This window comes from Perissodus microlepis, chromosome 23 (genome assembly GCF_051167445.1).
Source record: "Perissodus microlepis isolate ML-2025 ecotype Zambia chromosome 23, ASM5116744v1, whole genome shotgun sequence".
Lineage (NCBI taxonomy): Eukaryota > Metazoa > Chordata > Actinopteri > Cichliformes > Cichlidae > Perissodus > Perissodus microlepis.
In genome coordinates, this window is record NC_140482.1 from 38,109,048 (window position 1) to 38,123,511 (window position 14,464).

At 38.6% G+C, this 14,464-nt stretch overlaps 1 protein-coding gene across 1 annotated transcript in view; it reads right to left on the reverse strand.

Moving 5' to 3' along the window:
- polrmt (polymerase (RNA) mitochondrial (DNA directed)) overlaps nucleotides 1-14,464 on the reverse strand; it is a 53,604-nt gene that overhangs the window by 7,845 nt on the left and 31,295 nt on the right. The window contains exons 15-16 of the mRNA XM_084921138.1: nucleotides 13,019-13,132; nucleotides 4,879-4,931 (exon numbers count right to left, since the gene is read on the reverse strand). Of these exons, the coding sequence (XP_084777264.1) occupies nucleotides 4,879-4,931; nucleotides 13,019-13,132 (167 nt within the window). The remainder of the gene's footprint in view (nucleotides 1-4,878; nucleotides 4,932-13,018; nucleotides 13,133-14,464) is intronic.

Sequence of the window (14,464 nt, forward strand, 5' to 3'; positions counted from 1 at the left end):
AACCGTGCTCATAATTCCCAGAGTGAGACAGTTACCAATCTTTCATTTTTGTTTATGTTTAAGTCTTTGTAAAAATAAAACCTCATTTAAATCTTTCCACCATCCCCATCAATAGCGTCTCCTCAGGTTACTTCAGAAACTATGTGAGCTTTGCTTCATCGAAGATACGTTCCAATCACTTGCATGCACACATCTGCGAAGCAACAGGGGAAATTTGTGCAGACCCCAAACTCTGCATAAAACTTCATGTTAAGGATTTCACTGGTGTGGAGTAAGCAGAGACCCTGGCTACAGCTCAGAGACAAAAGTGGAGTTTTCCGTGGAATAGTCCTTTATGCCCAAGCCTGGAGGCAATACTCAAGTCAGGAGCATGACCCGGAGCAAGCCTTTTTGTTTTTTCCAACAGTCACAGGGTCAGAGTGTCCGTCCAGAGCTCTACTGTAACATCTTTAACTGTCTGACATATTAAGTGCCAAATGTCCCAGCCACTGTGGCCTTATCACATACCTACTTAACTATGGATAAAGTAAATGGGTACACATGGGTAGCCGTGTAGGTCGAATATAGGTCGGTGTCGGTGTAATAGTCATTTACATTCTATACTAGTATAAGCTTCTTGTAAACAAGAATTTAATGTACACTATATCAATAAAGACCAACTTTCCCACTGTAAAAAAACAACCTGTTTTATACTTTCTTCTGATAAAGAGAGGACACTCTATTTAACTTGAATGTTGACACATGCTGTCTGTGTGTCAAGGATCATTATTGAAGTGGCTGCTGTTGCTTCAGGTGTGTAAATGTGAAACTCACTTTAGAGAGCAACAATGATCCTGCTGTTATATGAATGTGGAGGCATGCAGCTTGCTGCAGTTCACCAAATATGACACACACTGAAACTTTGTTTACAACAGCGTCTTTTATACTTAGATATCTATAACAGTATAAGGTGCACAGTCTATATGCATGTGTCTAATCCTTGTGTGCACATTGTGCGGATATTTGGGGAAATGTTGGGCGTTCAGAGGTTTGAGGGAAAATATTTGGTGGAGATGTCATGGTATGACACGGTGCACTTTAATGCAGCACACTGTAAAGACAGGAGGAGGAGGAGGGGGAGTTTTTCAGGCCCAACTACAAAGTCTTTGATCTACAATACATGTCCTTGTCCCCAAAATGAAATTCACTTAAAACAGTTTTGAGCTCACTGAAGAAAATCCAGCATGTGGTCAGATGGAGACTAAAAATGACAGCTGTGCTTAAAGTAATGCAGTGCTGTTCGATGAGACAGCCATTAAGGGGAGGTCTACCAGAATGAAATCACATATGGCTGATAGATTTGTAGGGGGAGTCACTGTACATTATAATGGCACCTTGTGCTAACCATTATGGACTGTTAGAAGACTGTTAGATCAGAGGCTGAAAGATAAGGAAGCCATAATGCCCATTAACAAGTTGACATTCTGATCCAAGAGTGTTCACTGGTCTTTATTACATTAGTACTAATGACCAATGTTGGACCTCTATTTTGAATTACACATCTGTAAAGTTGGTTACTATTTCTAGCATGACTGTAGTTCACATGTTGACCAAATCTATCCACATTCATACTGAATGAGTGACAAATAAAAACCTGCCACGGTACAGAAAGATGAAGGCTGTGTTGTCTTTAGGCCAGGCTTAACTTCCATTAACTTTAAAGTTACTGAGATTATTTCTTCAGAAAACCTTATCAATGAAAAAGTCATATTATCTTTTTCACCAGACACACGCACAGATTGGAGCTTAAGAACTGTGTTTTATTTAAACATGTCTTTAATTGTCCACATATTTTTTTTTATAGGTCGAGAAGTCTAATAAACTTTATTTGATTATGGACAATAAATTCCAGCTAATAAAAATCAATGTAGGAGGAAGAGCACACATGAATTTATTACTGTTAATGGATGCATCATTAACATTATTAGTCATAATTGAGCTATAAAAGTCACACTGTGGAATAAAGCCCTGCTGTGTGGACGGATTTCAACATCAATATTTATTTTGTGCTATGCGATCTCCGGGGCGCAGCCTGCTTTATGCTTACAGAAGTAATACAAATGCAATGCTGGTGATTCTGATGATGAAATTGGTGGTTAAAAAACATCCTGCCAATCTGCATCCCCTGTGTTCCCATTACCCTGTGCCTGTGCCATTCAAATCCTCTGGGCTGCCACAGACGACAACATTCTAATGGGAATGCAGAAAGAGCACAGACAGCCCGAGCCAAAGCTAAATCAAACACACAGGCATAAACCATGACTGTCTCTGTCAGTCTTCTTTTCCGTCTGTCCATTTCTCTTTTGGCTTGGAAATGTAGACTATTACCAAGTGCTTTCAGTTCTGCTGTTTGAGCTTTAAGCTCAGCAAAATCAAGATTTCTGGACATTTGTTTGCAAGCTCGCTTGCGTATCAGTGCACAGAAATATTTCTTTTTCTTTTTCCTCACATGCACACATACACAAAAAACGAAAATGTCAGATTTAAATCCCATAAGCCTAACAGAATGTAAAGGTAGACAGGGAGGACTCTGAGGGTTAGCAACCCACAGTCTCTGAGGTGAAACTGCTCTTTCTACAGAGCAAACAAGCAACTCTTATAGGGCTTGCATCAAAAAGACTGTATTTCACAGCACAGGCCTGGATTAACAACACCTGTTTTTTAAAAGAAAAAAGAAGACTAAAGGAAAAAGCAAGAAAACTGAGAAAAAGCCATCAGTACTCCCTTACTACTGCGCCTTTTTAAAAACTATACTGCTGGATCAGTTTACCTTAAGGAGATCACGTAAATATGTGTGGTTCTGTGTGTGTGGAGTGAAAGGCCAAAGAAAATCACAACAGTTGTGTGGAGTCTGGCTCAGAATGTCAGCTTGCTTCCGCTGACAGCAAATCTCAAGTTTCAGACTGAACTCTTTCCTCCCTCTGACTTCTTCTAACCCTTGCCCTGTTTTGATATTCAAAGGACTGGATCTGTGGTGTACTGTAGATGTCAGACTGAGGAGGATGGCTGTCAGTCTTTGTCATCTGTGTCTCCAGTGCTCTCACTCTGTCATTCCTAGACTCCATTGCTGTCTCTCACTCTGTCTCCTTTTGTTCTCTGCTCACCTCTCTGTCTTTTCTTTAACCTCTCTATCCACACATTTCTAGCTCTTTGCAGTTTTGTAGATGGCAAAAAGAAATTTAGTGATAATTCATCTTTCAACATGTTGAATTCATTGGCACATTATAGCTCAACCTCTCTTGGTCAATTCATCAGTACCAGAAGATGAATGTTTGGCTTTAAAGGAGTGAAGCAAATTTACATTTAAGAACTATTAAATCAGGAAGACATTGAAATTCTAGTCATGAAGACAGTTATTTTGCTGTATGACAATTGTATAACTCTAATTTAACCCGTAAGTAAATTTTAAAAAGCATTTTTCAGGCTGTGTCACGCAATCTTTAATGTAGAGTACTATGCAAAAGTTCATTTTGCCTCCAAAAAAAGAGACTTGTAACTTTTTTATAGTGGTATCGAGCAAAACTTCTCTAGGCTTTCTTTGGGTATTTCTGCCTGACCATTTTCAGAGGAATATTTTATTCATTGTAAAGTCAGACTGACCACTACAGGTCTTATGGAGTTATGAATTAAAATGTTAATTTTTTTTGTTCAAATCATTATCAATATTTACAAAGGAAAGCATGGGAGAGGTGCAACATTGAGTAAAACACTATGCAGGTCTTGTTGTGTTTTGGAGCTTTACAGCCAATTGTGTTGTGGTTGTTGTCAAATCTGACGTAATTATGATTTACTGATCCAGCACACGATACCATCTGGAAAGCATCTGATTGGCAACATTTGATTTTTCAGCAGGGTAACTATCATATACACACTGCCAATGTAGTAAAAGCATACCTTTAAGAAGAAAACACATGTTTACCTAAGGGAGTTCAAGCTGTGCTGGAGAATAAAGGTGCTAATACCAAATATTGATTTTCGAATTGTGCAAACTCTGTTTTTTCCTTATATACTGGATTTCCATGTATGTCTGAACATATTTCAAACAATTGCTGTACCTGCTTCCCATTTTCTTAGAACAATATAAAGAAATTAGTTTGTTAAGAACCTTTGCACACTACTGTAGAAAGTGCCTCTTATTATAGAAAAATAAGTGGAATATATTTCACCATTTCTCACATGTTAATGCTTTCTTATCTTGACTGACAGATTTTGTAGCCTGTGCAGCCTCTTCTTATTGCATAATCCCATCTTCTTCAAGTTAATAAGGTATTGAGCCAGTTATTTGACTTTCATTACTAGATCTATAAATGAGGCTTTGTGGAAAGTGGCCTGAACTTATTTTTCAACTCATTTCGATCTCAGTTCCACTTATAATTGAAACAGACAGTGTGCTTTCAAACTATGCTTTCAAAGAGGTTCCTAAAAACCTCTGATGCCATTTTCTACTTTATGACAAATGCAAAGATATTTCAAAGTCTGAGTATGCAATTAGTGAAAACAGCTACAGGAGACAGTGTGGCTGAAGTGCCTCGAAGTGCAAGCTAACTGCCCCAAGGGAGCTCTAATTTCCACATTTCTTCACCTCTAAAAGCTAACAAGAGATTTGTCGAGTAGTCTGAAGGTACATTTCTAAAATTCGTGACTACAAAAGTCAAAGGCAACCAAAAGAAAGAAAGAAAGAAAGAAACAAAGAGCCTGAAGTAATTACCCGCATTGTGTCCTTGTTCTAGGTCAATAATGGACCTTTCAGCTGAAAACATCAATGGGGTCACTTTACATATGCTGTGGGTCAGGATTAACAACGCAAAAGGAGAAACTGACAGAAACAGGAGAACTTACTCTTTGGTGTCGTGGCTTATCTTGAGGTTTATGTGCTGCATGGTACTCTTCAGCTGGAGAGACAAAAGGAAAAGACAGAGAGTCAAACTCTTAAATGATACTGGAATTCTGCACAAGATGTTCATCCTGTATTGGTCAGGCTCTCATTTAAATCTAGTTGTTTAATGGACATTTCAAACACTGAGAAAAAAAATAAACAAAACAAGGTAAAGGGCTAATGATCATCCCTCTCTGAACTAAAATTGTTTATAGTAGACGCTAGAGCAGGGCGATATGACCAAAAATATTTATCACGATATACATTTGAAAATTTGCGATAACGATATAACTGACGATATAATTGACACTAGACAAAATACTTTACAACTCCACAACTTTATTAGTGCAAAAAACAAACCATCAATGTATTTTCACTTAAACAAGCAGCTGTTTTTTTTATGTGCATTAAAGTTATATAAAAATTTAACAGTGCAAATGCAAATTCCTTGCTGACAGTTTAACCAAAAGGCATTTCCAGTGGAAATTGGCCAACATATCCTCAGCATAACCATGTATAATATCCACAAAACTTAAAAATAGGTTATACACATACAATACAGTAATATTATGTTGAAGCGCAGTACGTATCACTCTGCGAGGCTCCTGCCTACGATAGCCGTAATTCTCCGACAATCCATCAAGCGGTGCGGGTTCGTAGCTTAGCAAAGTCGTACTAAAGCATTTGACAGATTTTCGAGCGCCGTGTACATAAAATCGTTTCGAGGTCAGTAAACAGAATTCATACAGAAGGCACACGGGATTATAAGGGGCACTGTCGACTTTCAGAAAAATCAAAGGATTGATTTTAAGTGTGTTGTATTTTCCAAAAAACACGGTAATAACGACGGCCCACAAGCATGCGCTACCAAAAATAGTGCTTTGTTGTGTATCTGATGGACGAAAGCTAAACCAGTTCCACACCACTGAAGTTGCAGCATTTTTACAAACCAGTTCTGGTTCATCTGTTTCATTCAACGATCCGCTTTCGCCCTTCTCATTCTCCGCCATGCTTTTCCGCCATGTGCGTATGAAAACAAAGGCACTGTGCATGCGCGTTTTACCCATATTCTATCGCGATATTTCATTTTCTTATCGTTGCCCAACATTATACCGGTATTACCGCCCAGCCCTTGTAGACGCCCAACACCCTGACCTGATTATAGGCTGAAAATGTCATTATTCACCACCAAAGGGTTTAATAACACATAGAATAGTTTCAGACATTAACTGCTTATTTAGATCAATGAATACATGGAGTCGGGCGGTACAGATACTCCACCAAGAAGAATTAAATGAAAATATCTGTGGTTTTTGTCTACAGTTAGGATTTTAGTGGTCCAACCCCACAATAAGATTGATTTAAAAAAACAACAACAAAAACAAAACAAAACAGGGATCGATTCCAGTGAATCCAGCATTCACTTACACACACAGGGACCGGGTGGGAACATCTAGAAGGTGCATTTGTATAAGAGATTGAAAAGAGAGCCATAGTAGAAAAAATGTAATTAAATTGAACTGTGCACTGTGGGTAATGTAGGCTTTGACTCCTTAGATATCCATCATGAGTCCAATACTCATGTATGAGCCACCAAGAAGTGGCTTCCATAGGGCTATTATCCACTTAACCCTAATAAATAACTAGCAAACCAAATTAAAAGGAAGGATAAATGAAATGCAGCATTACTCAGGCTTTTACTCATAGTTATTGCTGATAGAGAGGAGACTTGGTCCCTGTAAGATTGGAGTCCATCCATTTAGCTGTGCCAAACATGTACATCAGGTCAGTCTTTCCTTGACCCTTGGAATCATGCCTGGGTGGGAATGAAGGTTACTATCAAGAAAGAGATACTTCTAGGAACAGACAACCACACTGATGAATGTGCTTGCCTTGCACTGAGCCTAGACTAATGTTAAAGTGTATTTATGTCTGTTATGCTGCACAAACACATTTTATTCTTTTCACTGTTGGAATGGAGCGTTGATGCTGGTTGATGCCATTTATTACCTTCAGAGTGAAACACATTTATCTGTACTAAGAGTAATCCAAGTGCTTTTAATGTCATCGCATATCATTTTCACTGTTCAGAACAAGTTGAACTCACAGCATTATGATTGAATGGAAAATGTGTTTGAGTTTGTTTGTTTGTTCCCAATAATTAATGAGCTCTCATTAAAACTAATTTGCATCCATTTCCTTGCTTTTTAGGTCAACACATGGGACTGCATCACAAACCGGCAAATAATAATCATCAAATCCATGTTGAGCAGCATGATGGCTGAGTGATGAGCCTTTTTGGGTGGCTTAGGTGTCCATTAGATGGATGCTTCTATCAGTCACCGGCTGTTTTTGACTCACTGTAAAATCTGTTTTGTCAAAATTTGTTTCTGGATTGGGTCAATCGTTTCATCCGTTTTACTCTTCATAAGATAACTTTTTCAAAGTGGTGGAAACACACTGTGTAAAATGTGACTCCAGTGATCTGCACATCAGTTACAACTAATTATGTTAACTGGCATCAGGCTAGTATAAACTGGGTGTAAAAATAGCATTTCAAGACATGAGTTTTATATAATAATAATAATAATAATATATAGAGTTCCTTGAGCATAAAAGCTATGATCTGTGTGTCTTTTTCAGGCAAGGCCTTTTGTCACCAACACTATGCTAAACCAGATTCTACACTTACCACAACACCGTGGCATGAAGTAAGGGTTCAGATACAAAAACTGGAGTACCTGGACATTGAAACATTGAACACTGTAATATGAAAAATTAGCATGATGCTGCAATTGCAAAAAAGCGGAAAGTTCTGTGGCTTATCTACTAACAATATGCTAATTTATAAACAAGGACACGGTCAGTTAATTTCAACAACCACCAGAATTCCATCAAGAGCATTACAAATTAGTGAGCCAAAAATAAGAAGACCTGATTAGGTAAAGAATAGCCTAATAATTAAAATAATACAGAGTAAGTGTAGGTATTCTACATGTATTTCTCTCTGAAAACTCAGATGAATGAGAAGCAGCTGAAGGACAATCAATAAGCTTTTACAGACAAACTCTTGTGTTGGAAATTGCTGGGGGCTGAGTGTGGTGTTTATCTAAAGGATAGATACATTATTACAAACTTTTCCATCATATAAACCTGAAAGCTGTTTGTAACAGCTGACCTGGACAATATGTAGAAGAGCACAAAACATTATTGATAGTCAGATCCTGAGCCCTTGGTGTGTTAATGAAGATACTGTTACCATGCCACATGCATAAATGCACAGATCGCCCCTATTTTCATTCACTCATTAAAAGTGGCATTTCACTATAGTACATAATGGCTTCAATAGATAACAGTAACCTGGCTGTCTGTGAAACAGCACACATCCTTGTAGGTGTTTTGTTTTGGGATACTCGTCCTCATTCCCTTTCATGCTATGTTAAGTTTAGTTCAATTCATATAAGTTCTCCTTCGTTTAACCAAAAAACAGTAATACTGAGGGCCAAATATATGTGAGGATGATGGTGAGGACTCAGTGAATAGGCACAGGGCTTACATCCAGGATGCACTTGTTCATCTTTCAAATATTTTTCCCCAACTTGCAGTAAATTGTGCGCTATAAATAACCAACCACAAAAATGCTTGTTGCAAAATTGATACTGCAAAGTCTTTAGTAAATCCTGACAGAAGCTTTTCATAGGCAAAAGTGGGTTTCTTACTGGAACAGAATCTTAGTAAATCTGACCCATAGTGTGCTAATAACAAGAAAGCCCTAAACTGTTACGCAGCTGAAAAATGGGGGAACATTTTACTTTCAAAAACTACAACTGGTCTCCTCAGATGTTTTTAAAGGATGTGAGACACAACAAGTCCTTTTCTACCAAGTTCATTCATACATTCATACACATCTGCTTATTTTAAACCTTCAAAGACTAAATATCACACCCATCTCTGATGGATGCATTTGGAACTTTGATGCCCCAGAGGAACTCGGGATTGAACTACTAGTTAACTTCTAGTTAACACACAAGGTTGAATCACAACCGCACAGCATCCCAAGCTCTTGATAATAAGCTTGCACAAATGACTTCTAAAAGAACCACAGCATGACCACTGCCATTATGACACCCTTAGGAGACTTAAATAACCGCAAGTCAAGTGTTAATGGACAACTCCATTATCTGATGCAGCTTGCTTCTCTTCTCAATGAGCACTGAGGACTCACAGGGGTGCGCATCTCTCTTTTAACTATTCCCAATTCAGCTGTTTGTTTTTTTTCCATGAGTCTATAATTACCTCCTGCAAAGCAAACATGTCATATGGTAAGCTCTCTAGGGTCTGGTGGAAAGGTGACGTGGTTTATATGTTTCAGTTAGTGGCTCTACTGCATTTAAGGATGCTGAGTAATGAATGACAGAATCACACGATTATGAATGAAGGCTTGTGGAACAGATGTGCAATGCATCCCTTTACTTTCTGCAATGGTTGCCACATCATCAATCATCACTTTAGGGGGACTTGTGAGGGAACATGTTTAAGGAAAGGAAAGGAGAAACTGTGACATGGATGTGGCGAGAGAGAAAGAAATGGAGGTTACCATCGATGTGAGTAATGGACTGCCACGCTGTTAATGAGGTCACTACCAAAAGCCATAACCTTCAATTTAATGTATACGTGTGTGATTTGTGTACAGGACCCGACTGAAACCCTGGATGTGATTAATGAGATCTCGGCCAGCCCTGCTGTGTGTCTTTGGGGAATAAGGTCCTGTAGTCTAAATCACGTCAGGGTTGTGGTGCAGATGGTCATGGATACAAAAGCCATCAGTAACTACATAAAAGCCAAGAGGGGTATTCCTATTCATCACATGATGGTTTAAAAATCAAATCAAATCAAATCAAATCACTTTTATTGTCACATCACATGTGCAGGTACACTGGTACAGTACATGTGAGTGAAATTCTTGTGTGCGACCTTCACAAGCAACAGAGTTGTGCAAAAATACAATAACGTAAAACACGCAAAATATAAGAATGGCTAAATCTGAGACTAATAAATATATGTACAATATATAATAGTAAATACATTACATTTATAACACACACCTTATTTTTTGGAGTGGAACCGGTTTTATCCTACATTTAACACTCCACCTTTCTCTGCTGTTGTGTATCCTCTGGGCCTCTCCCTTCTCCTCCAGAAGACAGATGAAAACAGCTGGAGACTCACAATCTCACACCGCCCCCCTAAGCAACACTTTCACTGACCTTTTCCAAATCTTCTTTCTTACAAACTTTTTTTTTTTTCTGCCTACCTCTTGGGGGTGTCTTTGATACTCAAACTGCATTTATTATTTCACCCCAAAATGCCACAAGATTCTGCACATTCAATGAAACATCATGCTTCTCCTGGGAACAGCATTTCTTCTGTTCCAAAGCATGAGGAGGTATGGAGGGCATCACATCGACATTTAGAGATAGTTCACCAGAATCTGAATGAAAAGCCAACTTATTCTGTGCAGACCACGTGTTTTTCAACTCTTGAGAAAACGTGCTTATATCCAAAAGAAAAACAAGCTTCACAAACACAGCCTACCATCTTTTCATTACTAGACAAGTGAGAACAGAGAGGTAGAAGTGAGCACACATACCAAGCTCATAGAAATCTGGTGAGTAAATCAGTAGTTATATCTATCTTTGATAAAGAACAACAAAGGCATACAGAAAAAAAAACTTAAGGCGAGCCAAAAGATGGCAAAGGCTTGCAAACAACCAAACAAACAGAAAGCCATAAAAAATGACCACCAATGTGCATGTATCTAATTCTCATATCAGGGAGCAGGGAATCTTTTACATCTCTGTGCTCGGGGCCCACTGTCTCATAACCCATCCATGACTGATTTGCTAAAACTTTTATTCAAAGGAATTAGCTCAGAGGGTTTGTAACCCATTACATTTAGTTATTTATTAACACTGCACTATTTCTGTATTGCTATAGGCTACCACCACTGTACTTTACTCTTTAGTACTGTACAAAAAAAGAAATTATGCACAGTGCCCATCAGCATTCACCACCAAAAACCAAAGTAACTGATTCTTTCCGCATAGAGGACATTAGATCACAAGCTTTTAGTCACCCTATAAATTCAAAATCCAGTCAAATCCAGCCAATCCAGCTGATGATTCCCTTGTGTCACCATCCGCAGCGAGTGAGATTTCACTGTAGCTGTGTTGGGGAGAGGGAATAAAAATAAACAGGGTATCTGAGCCAGAGTGACCTATGATCCGATTAGTATCTCCCAATCCTGTTAGGCTGCCTCCCTGATGTATGTTCATGCTTCATTCAGCTACTCTATCCTACTCAAATTTCCTCACCTTCCATCAGCCATGGAAAATCCTTGATTACAAAGGTCAGCATTTGTATCCCAACTCCGTATGCACAGGGAAAACCAACAGAAATGAAGCAATGTACACACATGCATGCGCGCACACACACACACGCACTCTACTGATGTTATGCCACTGTAGCTACTGTCTCCCCAGTTATTGGTTTTCTCATTGTGCATTATACTTCATCTTTCCACTCTATCTAGAGTCTAATTACTAATGACCCTCAAAAACACAGTGGCCTTGGATTTAAGAGGCAGAGAGGAGACTGGGAGATTGAATTTAATCCAGCTATGCAGAGAAAAGGTGACCTTTCTGCAAGTTAGTTTCATTTTTGTTGCTCAGTGATGCAACTGGATTAGTGAGTTATTGTAGGGGGTGAAGAAAGCTATCTGTGAAACATAAGCTAAGACCTCAATCAGCCATGAAGTTATCTTTTCATTCATTTAGGCCTTGAAAAGAAGCACAGCTAATCATTTCCATTGTCCCTGTTGGACACTAAAAGAAGCAGATCAAATCAGGGGAACGTGTCCTACTACACCAACAGAGAGAAAGAGATGCACCCTCAGGGGACTAAACCATCTGTCACCCTCGCTCTCTTGCACCTGCTCATGAGGTGTCACTCCCTTTCTAAGCTAACCTTATGCTTGATGTCATACTAAAAGAGCAGGCTGCATGCTGGGCAAGCCCACAGCTAGCTCTCTGATTGTACTTGGCACACACTACATGTCTGTCTCCACCTTTCACTTGATTCATAAACAGGAATGTTAGAGGTCACAGTGGTTTTTATATAATCAACAACACAACACCTATAAGTACACCACATATCTGTGGCTTTTATATAATCAACAACACTCACATATGTTCTCTGTATATGATACCGCCAGGATCTCCATAGTGATTCTGGGGAGCTCCATTAAAGTTTGTCCGCTCACAACAATTACAATATTCTATCAGCAGCATTATGATGGCCTGCTTATCTAAACAAACAAACAAACAAACAAACAAAACAAGTGCTAACAAAATCCAGGTTGTTCAAAACCGGTTAAAAGCCAGGGTACCTTTATTACAGGGTACTTACTATAAATACGTGTAAATGCTTATTCAGCTGACGTGTTAAGCCAATGACAAACCAGGTTCATTTGAAATTCCATAAAGTCCAACTAACCTAAAGACCTTTATACATCAATGAAATATTAGTCAGAGCAAAAATACAATGATGTATCAAAACTTACATGTGACAAACAAAATAGGACAGAAGGTTTCAATAAATGCTTGGTATGTCAGAGAAAAGTTAACACTTTGTTCTCTAACTCGTGTCAAAAGTTGTGTAAAGTATGTGCTATGAAAAGGTCAATTGTAGATGTGTGGAGAAACCAGCGAAAGCTGAGATAAAGAGAAGTAAGACAAACAAGCCAAGATACGAGAAAACAGCATAAAGGTCAGGTGGTGAATTTCTCAAAACATAGTGAAATGAAGACTGGCATGTAATTGGCTCAGCTGTCGGAATGACCATGAAGAGAAGCGATACACAGTCATCAAGTAAGAAACAGATTAACATACAAGGCCAACGGAGATAACAGGTATTGTCAGACACAAAGAAAACTGCCACTAATGTTACTACTTAAGCAACAGATATCATGGTAAAACTGCAATAGACTGGTGAGACAGAGAGGAGGTTAAAGAGCTTCCACGTTTGTCTTAAGGTGAGACTTACCACTTGGTTGCGTGTGCGGTGGTACGGTTGAATGATGGGTAATCCCAGGGGTGTCACCCATTCCACAGTGTGACCCGACTTAGAGATGAGCCTGGCGCTCTCAGTCAGCCAGTCCTGTAACAAATGGATTCAATTAGAGGTAACATGAAGGGACACAGTGATAGAAATATTTAATATTAGTCAAGAATGCGTGTGTGACATGCTTGTATGTTTAGTAGGGGTGGGGGAAAAAATCGATACTGTGTAGTATCGTGATATTTTGTTTGCTAATAATGTATCGATACAGGGACAGCAGAAATCGATATTTTGTTACAAAAAAGGTTTTTGTGCTCTGACTTCAGAGCATGTTGATCCTTTTTCTGAGCAAGAATCCTGACACTGTCCAAATGTGTTTAACTTTTTTTTGGCAGCAATAAACATGACAGTTTACTTATTTTAATTTAAGACATGTTTTATTTTAATTAAGTTTAAAACTTTTTTATTTAATGTAAAATTATATTTTGTTTTAATTTACTTTCAAATTCTTCAGTTGCTGAATGGGCTGCATAGTTTTCACAAATTTCATAGTTCAGAATAGCTATAATTGTACCAGATGGTTGCATTCAGTTAAGTTGGACTAGACTGTAGTACAAACCGTTCAGTTTGTCAACAATAAAACTGACTGAAATGAGAGAAAGACTGAGTGTGAGACTTTGATATTAGATAAAATGAATATTGATAAAGTTTACCTTTATGTACAGAATCTGAATATCGCAAAATATTTTAAAAAATTGCAATAATATCGTATCGTGCGTTAAGTATTGTGATAATATCGTATCGTGGGATGTATGGTGATTCCCACCTCTAATGTTTAGAGCATGTTACTGACAAGAGTGCAACTAAATTTAAATCAGGTTAAATGAGGTTGATGGAGATTTTAGGTTCGGCTAGACAGGCCTTGCTATACAAAGGAGTAAGACACCAATGCTATCTCTGAGCCTCCAAGTAGGCACACCTGTGGTATCAATCCCAAAATCCAACAGAGCCTTGTTCTCAAGTTGTCGCATTCACAAAATTAAACCGTAAAAAAACACTACGATGCATTTGAAACAACAGGGAAAAAAATAGACACTTCATTGCCTAGACTAGAGCATCAACAAAAGATTTATGCACTTACTGCTCATTCTACTTCTGCTGCTCTACTTTAAGGACCTACTAACAACTGTTGCAGACTTGTTGCTGAACAGTGAAGTTGCCGCTTACTCTGGAATATCCGACGGCACTGTTTGCATATGTGTCTGGAATAGTCTGCCTCCAAAAATGGAAGCCCTATTAATGTCCCATAAGGGTTTTGTCACACATACAAATGCACACTCAGTGAGCTGTAGGAAAGATAACTATGTCCTAGCAACTGGAGTTAGCAACCTGACCAGAAGCTGGTCCATTAAACATCACCTCGCCTCCTAC